The sequence below is a fragment of the Hyperoodon ampullatus genome, assembly GCF_949752795.1.
Source record: "Hyperoodon ampullatus genome assembly, chromosome: 19".
In the NCBI taxonomy this organism is placed as follows: Eukaryota; Metazoa; Chordata; class Mammalia; order Artiodactyla; family Ziphiidae; genus Hyperoodon; species Hyperoodon ampullatus.
The window spans coordinates 38,790,787-38,804,802 of NC_136932.1; the positions used below are offsets into that span (position 1 = coordinate 38,790,787).

Consider the following 14,016-nt stretch of genomic DNA (forward strand, 5'->3'; position numbering starts at 1 on the left):
GTCACAGATACGGTCTACTAATTTCCTAATCATGACAGATGTTCCCTGGATGCTGAATAGTGTGGACTCTCAGGAAATCCCAAGGGAAGCATTCATTACTAAATAAAGAATGGCTAGCACAAGGAGAGGGAAGAAAACTAAAAATTTCGAGTGCCTGTCCCAAGGGCCTTTAGTACTGCTGGGCATTGCCCCATACCTTATATTTAATCCTCTCAACAACAGTGTAAGGTAGCTTCTCTTTAAGTGACCATGTCCTGGTTTATGCCTGTTGTCCTTGGTGAATCCTTACGTCTATTGTTCATATTTTGTGATTGAAGAAATGGAACCTAAAAGAAGAAAAGTATTCTGTGCATAGTTACAAAGCCAGGAAACTCCTCCCTCTGCAGCTGGATTTCTTCTGTGAAGACCTCATTCATACCTCATCCATCTACTGTCTGACTTCTCTTAACGCACCACTGTTTTGCTGTCCACTAAATCTGTGGATGCTCAAGTCCTCACCTTACTTGACTCTGTGACATTTCACACTGTTTATCATTCCCTCCTCTCAAATACTCTCTCTTTGGCTTCCCTGGCACCATTTTCCAGGGTCTCTCTCACCACTTGGGCTTGTACTTCTGAGTCTCCTTCTCCTCCCCTCCCGTAGGTATTGTTCCTCCCAGGCCTCGCATGTAGATCACACTTTATTCTGGAGGTGATCTCATCCTTGACTTTGGTTGACAGTTACTCACTGCGGGTAATTCCCAAATCTTTAACTCTAGCCGAGAGCTCTATTCAGGATCTCGTACCACACATCTGGTAAGGTCTGGACATCTGTATTTGCATGTCCTGGAGTTACTTCAGATAGCTAACTAGAAACACATCATCTTCCTTCCCCATGAAACTCTTCTTCCAAGCATTTCCCTCCTCTGTCAGTGGATTCATCACCCTCCGCCCAGGCCAGAAACTTGGGTGTCGTCCTCGACTTCTCCCTCTGCCCCAGACCCCCTCCCAGTAAATTACTGAGTTGTGTGATTCTCTCTTAGCTTCAGTTCATCTTCTCTGATCTCCACTGCCACTAACTAACCTCATTCCGGCCACCTTCATCTCGTTCCTGGACTGCTGCAATAGCATCAGTCTCCCTGTCTCCACTCTCTCCTCTCTTTTTCTCCCCTCCGATCCATTCTCTCTTGACATTGTAGTCAAGTCACCTTTCAAAAATGCAATTCTGATCGTGACATTCTCCTCATAAAACCCTTAACCTTGAATTGTACACTTTAAAAGGGTGAATTTTATAGTATGTGAACTATATCTTAATTAAAAAAAAAAACACCTTAACCTGATTTACAAAGTCTCGCAGGACCTGGTCTGGCCTCCATGTCTCCCACTGCCCAGCCTCTTCAGGCCTCCCGTCTCCTCTTGGCTTTACCGTCCTGCACTTCCTTCTGCGTCTGAGCTCTCCACATACTCTCACTGCCAAACTGCGCTCTTCATGCTGTTTACTCTTCCTCCTTCCCGCTCTCACTTCTTCGCTTGGCTACCTCCTCCTCGTCCTTCTGGTCTCAGCTTGAGATGATGTTCTCCAGAAAGCCTTCCCTCATCTCCCCAGACTGGGTTTAGATATTCCCAAGGCACTTCTCTGAGAAAGTGACATTTAAGCAAAGCCTTTAAGGGGCAGGAGTTGGCCAGGTGATGAGTGGAGGGTGGAGTGTCCCATGCAGAGGAACAGCATGTGAGAAGGCCTTGGCAGAAAGGAGCTTGGGGGAGTGTCAGAAACTGAAAGGCCAACAGGGGGATAAAGAAGGGGCTTGGGCACGGGGGAAAGGATGGATTGGGTGTTTGGGATTAGCAGATGCAAATTATTATAAATGGAATGGACAGAAAACAAGGTCCTACTGTATAGCACAGGGAACTATATTCAGTATCCTGTAATAAACGATAATGGAAAAAAAGATGAAAAAGAATGTGTGTGTATATGTGTATGTGTGTGTGTGTGTGTGTATATATATACATATATACACACACATATAACTGAATCACTTACTGTATAGTAGAAATTAACACAACGTTGTCAATCAACTATACTTCAATAAAATAAATTAAAAATAAAAAAAGAAGAGCCTGGAAGAGGCAAATCATGCAGGGCCTTGTGGACAACAGTAAGGGTGTCCTATGTCCTCTTAAGAGGAGTTGGAAGCCTTTGAAGACTTTAAACAGGGGAACTTTAAAAGCTTCCCCTTAAGGACCTACTGTAGAGCACAGGGAGCTCTACTCAGTACTCTGTCATGACCTATATGGGAAAAGAATCTAAAAAAGAGTGGATACATGTCTATGTATAACTGATCCACTTTGCTGTACACCTGAAACTAACACAACATTGTAAATCAACTATACTCCAATTAAAAACAAAAAAACAAAAAAGCAAACAAAACTTCCCTTGGCTGCTTTTATATAAGTAGAAGCAAGGTGAAAAGAGGCTCACAAACTTCTCTGAATCTCCCACTAACCTGTAAGCTCCTTGAGGGCAGAAATTATGTCTTCTTATTTAGTGTATTCACAGAGTCCAGAATTGTGCCTGATACACAGCAGATGCTCAGTATTAGGTTAATGAATTGAATAAATGGATGGTGGGGCCAGGATTCCAACTTTGGTTTTCAAGAAAGACTCAGCACTCCACTCCTACCCGAGACTGATTGGATATCCCTCCTTTTGCCTCCAGTGCATCTGTGGTCAATTGTATTTTCCAGAAATGGCCACAGTAACAACTCACATCCAGCATGCTCTTATTACAGTGTGACTTTGACACTCTTCCCACTGAAAAGTGAGGTCTAGTTCCTTCCCCTTGGATTTGAGGTGAGGTTATAAAAGGTGCTTGAGGCTCCTTAAGCAGCAGTAGGTGACTAGAACAGCAGCCTATGTTTGCCATGCAGGGAGGTGATGCCACTCAGTGGGTAAGTGGGTGGCCTATGACTGTCTTGTTTCAAAGCCCACCTTTGCTGCTTAGTATGACCTTTGGCAAGTTACTTAACCTCTCTGTGCTTCAGTCTCCTTCTTTCTTCAGTGTAAGTAAAAACACTATTTAAGTTTGTTATGATGATTAAGTGATTAATGCAGGTAAATGCAGATCTACAGGTAATACAGATCAGTCTTTGTGATTATCTCAGGCAAGTCTCTGATCATTCAGCCATCACTGTCTCTTGTAATTCTGTTTCTTTGTCTTTATAGTACTTTTGGTATTTGTGTGTGTGTGTGTGTGTGTGTATATTGTGTTCATATATGTATATGTGTATATACACACACATAATATATAGCTTTTAGCACTATCTGAAATGATCTTGTCTACATGTTTTTTTATCCCACCAGAGTATGAGTCCCAGTAATGCAGGAGCCTTGCCTGTCTCATTCACTGCTGTATCCCCAGTACCTGGAACAGTACCTGGCACAAAGTGCTTATTAATAACTTTTTTTGTTAATGAATGGATGAATAGCACTTTCATACTTCTTGTGGAAGACATCACTAGTTCCTACCCAGTATCCCTTCTCATTCCACAGTAGTGGTCCCTGCTTTTGTTGTGGATGTCAATACAAAATACTGTCCCAGACTCCCTTGCAGCTAAGGGTCATTGTGTAATACATGTCCTATCAATGAGACGTAGTCAAAGTTCTGCTAAGAATGTCTGGGAAAATTTTTTGCTTTGATTTAGGCACTGCCCTTTCATCCTTCCCCTCTTCCTCCTTCCTGCCCACAATACAGACAGGAAGGAGAGCAACCAAAAAGGAGATAATCATGAAGACAAAAACAGGAGCAACCTGTGATGTTGATGAACTATCTAGTGGAGTCACTACACCACAGACTCTCTCATTATGTAAGAAAATTTAACCCTTTTTAGTTAAGCCCCAGCTCAGCCTTCTGTTACTTGCAGCCAAATACATTCTCACCTGATACATTGTGGCAGAGTAATATCTACTCCTATAGGCTGTTCATTAAGGGCAAGGAAATATTTCCTCCTCCTTAGTTTCTCTAGGAGGACTGGAAGAATTTATCAGCACAAATGTCACTCACTATCCAGATCTCTTCTGCTCTCTTCAAATAGTGAGAGTGGGCAAGTAGCAAGGGACACCACAGTGTCTGAATATATTTGACTCCTGAGTTCACATATTTCAAGTAGTGGGGGTTACATTTACCATTCATTCCTGAAACAAACATGTATTTATTGCCACTCTATGCCAGACATTATATGGCTGTTGGGGATACAGAGATGATTAAGTCAGATGATTGAAACTGGATGCCCAAGTTCCCACTAAACATTAAGCTCCCAAAGGGCGGGAGCTGGGCTGCTCCCAGTAAGAAAGGGACTTAATTGTAGCAGCGTCTCATCCATATTGTTCCTCGTCTCAACCTTCTCGACCCCTGATCCCATTTTAATGGCCTCAGTTCACTTATTCATTCACCAGCTTTTGTGTGTGAGAGTGTTTCCCTGGGAAATAGATATGGACTGCATATCTGTTTGTATTTTGAATGCTTAATCTTTGACTTCCAAGATCATTCAGGTTTCAGATTGTCTGCTTTCCCTACAGCTGAGCCTCCGTGCACTCTTGCTGCTCCATCATAAAGTGGCTGTTCTCCCATTAGCAACACATCTATGTAGTTTATCTAAACTCAGCTGTGGGGACTGGGTACATTAACCTTATCCTGATGTCATGAATCGGTGTTACGGTCCCAAGTCCAAACGATAGATCCCCTCACTCAGCGCCAGGGTATGTCCAGATCAGAATTTGGGGCAGTAAAATGTTTCAGACTAGTTGTAAATGTAGCCCCAAGGCTTAAAGTTTTAGGAATTGCTGCCATGGGAACACAGGTGTATCAGGTTGAAGTAGACCACTGAGGCAGGTGCCAGGAGTCCAGGAACCACATCATACTGTCACCTTTGATATTTTACTTTTGAGGGGCTTTATTATTGTGCTTGTGTGTGTACTATTTCAGGGGCAGAGGGGGTTGGGCCATTTTGAGACTGATGGAAATTACAGCACCCTTCTCCAAGATAATACACATCTGCACACACACACACACACACACACACACACACACACGCGATATTTAGAAGTCATTTCTGGAGGCCCAGGTTAAGAACCCAATTGTGATTTGCCATGAAGGTGGAAACTTTTTCTGTACCATAATTTGGTCCTTTACCATGTACTATTTTCATTTACCTTTTCATGTGTGTATGCTTTAGCCCATTCAGTGAGCAAGCTTTCTGCAAAGAACATACACCTTTTTATGACCCCCAATGATATGTGCATATAGTGACTGAGCCTTGTAGGAAGTATGTGCAAATTGAGTTCTTTGAAGCTGCTATGATTTACTGAGGACAGGCAACGTTCCTTTCAATATACCACCCACCACCCGACCTCCCTACAAAATGGAAGAGATCATTACCAAAGGACCTACAGTCATATTCTGCTTACTTCCTAGGTTTTAGGACGAGGCATTATTTACATACTCCTCATGCAAATGTCCAGTCTTGGATATTTAGAGAACCAAGGTAGTTCCTAGTAGAAAGCTTTATCAAAACAAAACCCTCGGGCTTCCCTGGTGGCGCAGTGGTTGGGAGTCCGCCTGCCGATGCAGGGGACACGGGTTCGTGTCCCGGTCTGGGAGGATCCCACATGCCGCGGGGTGGCTGGGTCCGTGAGCCATGGCCGCTGGGCCTTGCGCGTCCGGGGCCTGTGCTCCGCGACGGGAGAGGCCACAGCAGTGAGAGGCCCGCGTACCACAAAAAAAAAAAATAAAAAAAATAAAATAAAATAAAATAAAACAAAACCCTCTAAGAATAAATGAACATACTCTATTATCTTAAAAACTTGTGATCTTTATTCCTTCCATAGTTCTGTGCCTCACCCTGTACATACCCACATCCGTAATCAGACCCCTTACTTGTCCTATCCCGTGAGTTTTATTTCTCAAACTACACTCCTTTCCTGGCATGTGCTTATGGAAAAAATTAAAAATAGGAATAAACCTAATGCTAATAGAATAGTGCCCATGTTGTTTTCCCTTTTTTTCTGATCCTTCCCTCTCACCTGTACGTTTCCACAGGCTACCTTTAATCCTAACCTGTTTACAACTTGGAAGTGTTTTCCCTCATCCGGGCCCCTTTCCCTTCACTCTGTAGGAGACTACAGCCACCTGGTGGCCATGTAGAGAAAAGACAGGTCGATTGCCCCAAAAATCTGGTGAGAGGAAGAACCTTTATGGAGTAATTTTTGGTTTTGGATCTATGGCGAACAAGGAAAGAGAAACCCGTGGATAGAGATGACAGCAGAGGATCCAGACATCCTATTTCTTGGTCCCACCTTGCCCCTCCCCAGGACACAACATCCCATCCACTAGTTATTAGAGGCAGAGGAATTCACTTAACATTTGAGATCATTCAGTCAAAATTTATTGAGCAGCGGGCTTCCCTGGTGGCGCAGTGGTTGAGAGTCCGCCTGCCGATGCAGGGGACACGGGTTCGTGCCCTGGTCCGGGAGGATCCCACATGCCGCGGAGCGGCTGGGCCCGTGAGCCATGGCCGCTGGGCCTGCGCGTCCGGAGCCTGTGCTCCGCAACGGGAGAGGCCACAACAGTGAGAGGCCCGCGTACCGAAAAAAAAAAAAAAAAAAATTTATTGAGCAGCAACTGTGTGCCCAACACTGGCAATACAGCAGTGAACAAGATGGACACGATCTCTGCCCTCATGAGCTTACAAGCTAGCAGCCAGCCAGCCGATTACATCCATAATTTTAACATTACTATTGTAATAAGCGCTCTGAAATTTAACAGAAAGTCCTGACCTGCATCGAGAAATCAGAAAAGTCTCTGTGAGGAAGAAACACATAGGATTAGCAAGGTGGGAAATGGAAGAGTGTTGTAAGCAGAGAGAACAGCCTGTGTGCCGGCTCTGAGGCAAGAAAACCTTTAGTGAACAGAAAGCCAGTGAACAAAGAGGGGTGATGCAAGGTAGAGGCTGATATATGCAAGGTCTTTGGATTTAGCACTTGATTCCAAAAGCAACTGGAAGCCACTGAAGAATCTGAAGGAGGAAAGTTAGATGTTTAGGTTTGTTTTTCAGAGCTCACTCTGCTGTGTGTGGAGGACAGAAGAGGAAATGGGAGGACTGGTTAGGAAGTTATCCCAGCAGTCCAGACCAGAGGTGATGATAACAGCTTCGAGAAAAGAAGATGGATTCCAGAGATGTTTAGGAGATAGAATCTACTTGGAGAGTGACTGGCTGTGTGAGGAAAGGGATGTGTTTCTGGCGAGAGGTACTAAAGTAGGAAACCCTGGAAGAGGGAAGAGTTTGGGCAGATCCCATAGGCACAGGCCCTGAGGCTGGGGTTACAGCAACAGCATAGCTTTGGTTCTCAAATAGTTTAGGGTTTAACTGAGCAAACAAGATACACATGAAACAACTGCAGGTGGATACAGATGTCTTCACCTCTGTCCATGCCGTTCATAGCCCCTCGGCACACTCCTCTGCAGCCTACCCAGTGTCTTATAGGGGGCCACCTTCCACGAAGATGCACTAACATCTCCCTGCTTCTTTTTTTTGCCTGCTACTGTCAAGAAATTCACCTGTGATTCTCATTCCCCTTCCCTCCTTAGGTCATAGGGGGCCAAATCTGGCCACTGCCCTCCATGGTTGTTCTCTTTTGAACACCAGGAGTTTTCTGACTTAATTAGCTCCTCTCTTTACATCACCTCTGTCAAGCCCCTTCTTGTAGAGTCACCATCTGGCAAAGTCGACCCTGTCTTCCTCATCTTTCCCTCAGAGGCACAGGCCCATCATGAATATACATGCTGTTGCCTACTTTTTGCTCCCCCTACTAAAGTGTCCCAATCCAAAAGCTCCTTCCCACTCTAATTTTCCTGGAATCAGTATATACCCACCTCTTTGCCTCAGAAAAGTCAGAGGAAAGTTTTGCTACAGGATTAACCATGAAGTAGCCTCAATAGCTATTACTCAGCTGACACTTGGCCTTCCCTGTGTCCTCTCTACCACTGCAGAACTATGCTAAGTCCCTTCCAAAGGCAATAACTAAAAAAAAACAAAACAAAAAAGCACAACACCACGGCTGACTACACAATAGGCCTACAGGTTCCCATTGTGCAGTGAGCCTGGACATTGAGAAGAACATAGACTTTGGAATTGGGAAGACCTGGGTTTGCAATCTGGTTACTAAGTAGTGTGCCTTTTGTGCTATTAAATCTTACTAAGCTTCAGAAGATTTATCTGTAAGTAGTGGTAATGGTATCTGTCTTATGGATAGTTGTATTAAATGAGGTGTATAAAGCACACAGCATAATATCTAGCCTGAATTACCTGGTGACCGTTCACTTCCTTTGTTCCTCTTGGGTTTCAGCTGCCAAATACTATTCAGAAGAGAGATTAGCCAGTTTTATATGGCCAGTGATAGACATTTCCTATTCCTGTCTTTGTAAATCCCATCTTCCTACAGCCATCCCATTTCCATCATTGGCAGAAAAGTTCTTCCATCCCTCATCCCTGTGTAGGACTTCTCTTTCTCTTACTATTGAAAAGTTCTGCCTGAGCTCTATCTGACTATCCTCTTCTACATCTCCATGATCTAAGATACTTTATTTTCTTGTATCATTCCTAAAAATTAATTCACTTCTAGCGTTCTTCCTAACTTTCTCAGAGTAAATTGTAACTAACCCGAGGAATAGGACCTTTACACTTCAGTAGGGCATGGGAACCCCAGGCCAGCTCCCAGAGTGGAATGGAGGTCTAGGTCCAGGTACCGCCCTCCCTGCCCCATCCCCACCTCTTTTCCTACAGGTCACAGAAACAGCTAAACTCAAAATATGTCTTGAGCCTACATGAGCTTTACATCTCCCTTTCTATAGCTCTGTGAGGTCATCACTGAAGTACAGCAGTACTGCAGGTGTGTAGAGTGTACTGTCCATATTGAGATAATCAAATTCTTCCTCCTCATCCCGGATACCATTCTCTTCCAGGGTATAATCCATATTCAGGTTCTTCCCTTCATATTTCCATGTGTAGCTGGCAGCATGTGCGTTATAGAGGAGATAGCGGTGTAGGATTTCCCACATTGATTCCAGGGCCCCCACCTGGAGAACACGAAAGCACCCCACCCAGAATTGTGGGTTGAACGAGCAAACACACACACACACACACACACACACACACACACACACACACACACACACACACCCAAGCAAAGGCCAGGAACCCAAAGCTGGGATGAGAGTGCCTCCCTTGGCAGAGAGCAGCTTAAGGCACTCCACAGTCCCAGAAATAAAGTTGGAGCTCCAGCATGCAACAAATGGCCCCCAAATCCTACCTGCCTTTATGGCAGCCACTTGTAATAAACAAATGGCCCTAAAGTCACTGCCCCCTCACCTCATCCCCACAATAGAGTAGACTAATAAGAGAGCCCAGTTGCAATTGCTGTACAAAAACACAGCATGTAAGAGCTTCCGAGGACAGCCATCACTAAGGTGCACAAACTGTCACCCTGGGTTTAAGAAAAAGTCTCTTGTACCCTGTGGCCCAGCCACACCTTTAATTCCCAACCCTGAGGACGTAGGTGGTCTTCTTTCCTCAGTTACCCCTAAAAGGAAAGAAAATACAGCTCCCACTGGTTGTGGAGAGCTGCTGGCCTACAGATCTGCTTGGAGATTTGCTGGGATTCTCGGTTCCCTCTAACCTGCCCCCAGGTACCAGTTCTCACCTCCAGAGTGTGCTCTTGCGACGTGAGCGTGTTAATGATGCGGATATTCCGGGTCTTGGCGGACAGCCGCCCCACCTCGTAACGCGACCCCTGCCACCAAGGCTTCCCGAAATCATTGGCCCAGTCCGAACGGGGCAGCTGAGGCGGCACGTGCAGAAAGCGGCCCCACGGGGTGCGGTATCTCAGGGAACCGGTCAGCGGATCTATGTGCTTGCGGATCTTTTAAGCAGGGTTTGGGGGAGGAGGGTCAGAGCAGTCACTATCTCGGGCTCTGTTTAGCCTCTGCTTTTCCTCTTCATCCCGCTCTCCAGTGCCCCTCCCCCCAACCCCAGGTTCCAGCAGAACTCACGTCTCTGGTGTCTGGATCAAACCAGTGACTGATGTCCTGGCCCGCAACTTCCACGATGGGTTTCAGCAGCAGGTCTCCTGGGAAGGAGCAGCTGCTGTCAGTGCTAGCCATCCAAGAACCAAGCACCCCCCAAACACACCCTCGACGCTGGCCCAAAGTGTGGCGCTTACCCTTGTACTCCTGTGCCAACGGCGTTAGGTCGTACACGTTTCCCAGGTAAGACACCCAGAGGTCTTCCGGCTGGTTATGTTGGGCCACCTCGGCCGGCGTGAAATAGCGACGCTGAAAATACTCAAAGTCTGGCCCGGCCACTAGGCCCCGGCGTGACATGGCTCTTGCTCTATAGGTCACCGACTCCTTTAGTTGCTTCCTCGCTTTTCAGCACGCACTCTCTGCTGCATCCTCCCTCTGGTCCGGGAGCTAAGGCGAGCGCGTTTATCCGCTGACATGGAAACCATTGTCCTTTTCCGGCCACCGTCTACTGAGATCAAACGCTGTATGGGCGAGGAGGAGCGTGGGCTGCGCGTGCTCACGGGAAACGTAGTCCGATTCAGGCATTCAAGTAATTTGAGTTTTGTCCTCAGGAGTTCCGCGGGAAAGAGAACACACTCCGTTTTTATTCACAGTGGCCTAGGCTACAGGGAGTATTTAGGACATACTATCTCGCGAGGCAGAAAAACAAGGGAGGGGAGGAGTGTGATTATGAAAAAAGGTATTCTCGCTAAATTCCAGGGTCCTTAAAGGATGTGTAAGAAACTAGAGTTGAAAATTTCTCGCGATATCTTGGTACATCCAGCGTAATAGGCCTCAGTGAGCCGCAGCGCCGAAATAGAAGCTCGCGAGACTTCTGCAGTTGCCGGAGACGAAGAGGAGGAGGAGCGGTGATCTCGCGAAAGAAAACAGGTCGGGAGCGCTCGCGAGATCTCAGACCACCGGGCACCAAAGGTTCTTAGGAAGTTGAAGGGCCTGGAGGAGGCCCGGGAACAAATGGCCGCAGCTGGACCAACCATGCTGCTGCGAGAGGAGAATGGCTGTTGCAGCCGGCGTCAAAGCAGCTCCAGCGCAGGGGTTAGCTCGGGTTCTGGGGTTGAGGGGCCGTCGGGGAGCAAGATGGGGGGACGGAGGGGGAACTGCAGCTCCCGGCAGCCTCTGGGCTCCGTGTGAGCGCCCCGCGGGCTGTCGGGAGCTGTGGTTCCGCGGGCGGGCAGCAGCCGGGGCGGCGCGGTCTGAGCGCCTGTCCCGCCCCGCTCAGGACTCAGATGGGGAGCGCGAGGACTCACCGGCTACGCGCGCTAGGCAGCAGCTGGAGGCGCTGCTCAACAAGACTATGCGCATTCGCATGACAGATGGACGGACACTGGTCGGTTGCTTCCTCTGCACCGACCGCGACTGCAATGTTATCCTGGGCTCGGCGCAGGAGTTCCTCAAGCCGTCGGGTCAGTGCCCGGGGAATGCACACCCGCCTGGGAATGCGGCGGAGCCTCACGCAAAGCATTTCCCCCTAAGTGCCTGGCTGCACCCCTTATCTTCTGGGACTAGAAGTCGTGGCACAGAAGGGGCGGGGCCGACGCTGGCCTGCCTCTCTGATGCTCTGACTCTTTTTTCCAGATTCCTTCTCTGCCGGGGAACCCCGTGTGCTGGGCCTGGCCATGGTACCTGGACACCACATCGTTTCTATTGAGGTGCAGAGAGAGAGCCTGGCGGGGCCTCCCTATCTCTGAACACGATCGCGCATGCCTTTCGGACTTCATTAAATCTATAACCGACGTGACTTGTGTCTGTGTGTAGCTGGGTTTCTGGGACAGGAATTACACACCTCATCCGTAGAGGAATAGGTTTCTCCGAGGTCGGGAGCACTCTCAACCCTCCTTCCACAACCTGGACGTCCAGGACTGCCAAAGGTTCCCTCAGGTTCGGGGTGGGGATGGGGGACAGGCTGAACTTCGGATCCACGGGCCCCAGGATGGGCCCCTCCATCTTCCCTCCCACGCAGCTGCTCCAGAATTGTGGCGGGAGGGGGTGTCATCCTGCTCCGGAAGGCCCATTGTTTCTCTCTCCGGCCTGGCAACATCGAGTTCCTCTAAGCTGGGGTCAGAGAACAGGCTCAGGTCCCCAAGGGGAGCAGGGCAGGCTACAGAGGCCGGGCTCCCTCCATTCTATTGATAAGGAGGTGACAGGGACAGAGCTCTGGGGTCTGGCCAGGAAGAACGGCTTAATGCGATAAGGGAAGGAAGGCCTCCTTCCCAGGAGGCTGAAGGATGCTCCGGTCTGCGCAGTAGAGCCACGCCCCACCCCCACCCCCCACCCCCCACCCGCTTGTTGTTTCCTGCTCCTGGGCACGTTGCAGAAGTGATTGATAGTATTTGTGCCGCCCTTCTGTTCACAGGATCCCAGGATCGCGTTCAGTTCATTAACTCTTTATTGACGTGTGATGACTCCTTCCCCTCCAACCTCGCCCACCCCACCCCACCCCACAGCCCGTAAATACTAGGAGCAGCACCGGAAAAGGAGGGCACCAGCGCACCACCGAGGTTCAGTAGTCCTATTCACAGGGGGGTGGGGGATGTAGGGTCCAGCCCAGATGTTTAGGATTCAGATGTGGGTTGAGAGAGGAAAGTGGGTTTTCCGGGGTGTGGCGAATTTTCACCAGAATTGGGTCCACAGATGCTGCCGTTCTGTTCCTCAAGAGGATGCTGGGACCCGGCTTAGGCAGGAGCGGGGACAGGGTAGGTCGGGAGACCCCCGGGCTTCAAGTCCTTGGGCCGACCGGGAGAGAGGGCACTCCTCGGGGTTGTTTTTGACTCGAGGGTCCTCAGACCCAGACCTTTCCTGATGTTGGAACGGCCTGGGGCCCTGGCGAGGACCGGTTTTGCCGCGGTTGCGGGGTGCGCCGGCGCCGATAGAGGGCTCGGCTGTAAGGCACGAGGCAATCGGCCAGGCGGAGGCGGAGGCAGAGGCGGCGGTAGCTGGCCAGGGCAAGCACGAGCAGCGGCACGAGGAGCAGGAATCCGGTGACCAGCAGGGCTGTGAAGCCCGGGTCCCGCAGGTGCGCGGTGCAAGGGGGTGCCTGGGAGCGCAAGAACTGTGGGAGGAGAAGAGGCATGAGGCCCAAGCCAAACAGCCCAGGCCGGGAGAGGCTGTGGCCCACAGACCCCACCGCCACCGTCACCAGACACCCACACGCACACCGCGGGGCGCACACTCACCTGGGAGTGGCAGAGGAAGCCAAAGCCTAGCATGGTGACAGCGGGCAGCAGGATGGTCCCCAGCACCAGCGCCAGCAGGAGAAGATTGAAGGCAGCCACCAGCAGATTCTGGGCGGTGACCAGCACAGCGCAGGCCCAGCAGTCCAGGGGGTCCCGGGGCTCAGGGCCGCCGCCGGGAACCGGTCGCTGCGCCCCGGGGACATCCGCCATGGCCCGCCTGGCTCCCTCCCGCCTGGGCCACGGCCCTTATAGCCCTCTTTCCTGCCCCTCCCCCGGCCCAGCCTCTCCCCACCCACCCCCCCTTATCCTGGAATGTGGCTCCAGGATTAGGCACCCCCCCATAACGAGGAGCGACCGAGCTCTGGACATTCCACAGGCGCCTCCGGGGAGGGGCTCCCCTCCCCATCAATCACGGTCTCGCCGCCCTCTTCCCAGTGTTCTCCCTGCTTACCACCAGCACTTATCGAAAAGAGATTTTTTTTCTGATTTTATTTTTAATATTAATATTCTCACACAAAAAATCACCGAAAATAAGGGTAGGGTTGGGAAGACCCCTCTGCCCCTGGGGCAGAAAGACAGTGCAGTGCGAGGGGGCAGGACTGTAAACCCCCCACCCCTCCGCAGCCCCAGCGTGGAGGAGATAAAAAACAAACGACAAAACGAAAATAAAGCCCCAGAGAAACTCATCCCGGGGTGTCCCTGCCCCAGTGAGGCCCTGGCCCTGGGCTG

At 49.4% G+C, this 14,016-nt stretch overlaps 3 protein-coding genes across 5 annotated transcripts in view; 1 reads left to right on the forward strand and 2 right to left on the reverse strand.

Annotated features, from left to right (window-relative positions):
- The window catches only part of NAA38 (N-alpha-acetyltransferase 38, NatC auxiliary subunit), a 24,236-nt gene extending 12,394 nt beyond the window's left edge, over positions 1–11,842 (forward strand). Inside the window, exons 3-5 of one of the 3 annotated variants that reach the window (XM_079724684.1) lie at positions 10,814–11,149; positions 11,334–11,517; positions 11,690–11,842. In XM_079724684.1, coding sequence (XP_079580810.1) covers positions 11,069–11,149; positions 11,334–11,517; positions 11,690–11,802 — 378 coding nt within the window. In that variant the 5' untranslated portion in view covers positions 10,814–11,068 and the 3' untranslated portion in view covers positions 11,803–11,842. Of the gene's footprint in view, positions 1–10,813; positions 11,518–11,689 lie in introns of all 3 variants that reach the window. The other 2 variants (XM_079724682.1, XM_079724683.1) reach the window with 2 other exon arrangements.
- Positions 8,349–10,512, reverse strand: CYB5D1 (cytochrome b5 domain containing 1). The gene is made up of 5 exons (XM_079724681.1): positions 10,252–10,512; positions 10,082–10,158; positions 9,733–9,951; positions 8,858–9,109; positions 8,349–8,389 (listed from the first exon to the last, which is right to left on the reverse strand). Exons 1-4 carry the CDS (start codon positions 10,409–10,411, stop codon positions 8,879–8,881), a joined length of 687 nt encoding a protein of 228 aa, XP_079580807.1. The 5' UTR covers positions 10,412–10,512; the 3' UTR covers positions 8,349–8,389; positions 8,858–8,878.
- Positions 11,843–12,588: 746 nt separating the features above from the next.
- On the reverse strand, positions 12,589–13,497 carry TMEM88 (transmembrane protein 88; the record flags this gene model as incomplete). Its single annotated transcript, XM_079724974.1, has 2 exons — positions 12,589–13,163; positions 13,288–13,497. The coding sequence occupies 2 exons, from the start codon at positions 13,495–13,497 to the stop codon at positions 12,894–12,896; spliced, it is 480 nt and encodes a 159-aa protein (XP_079581100.1). The 3' UTR covers positions 12,589–12,893.
- Between the last annotated feature and the right edge of the window lie 519 nt (positions 13,498–14,016).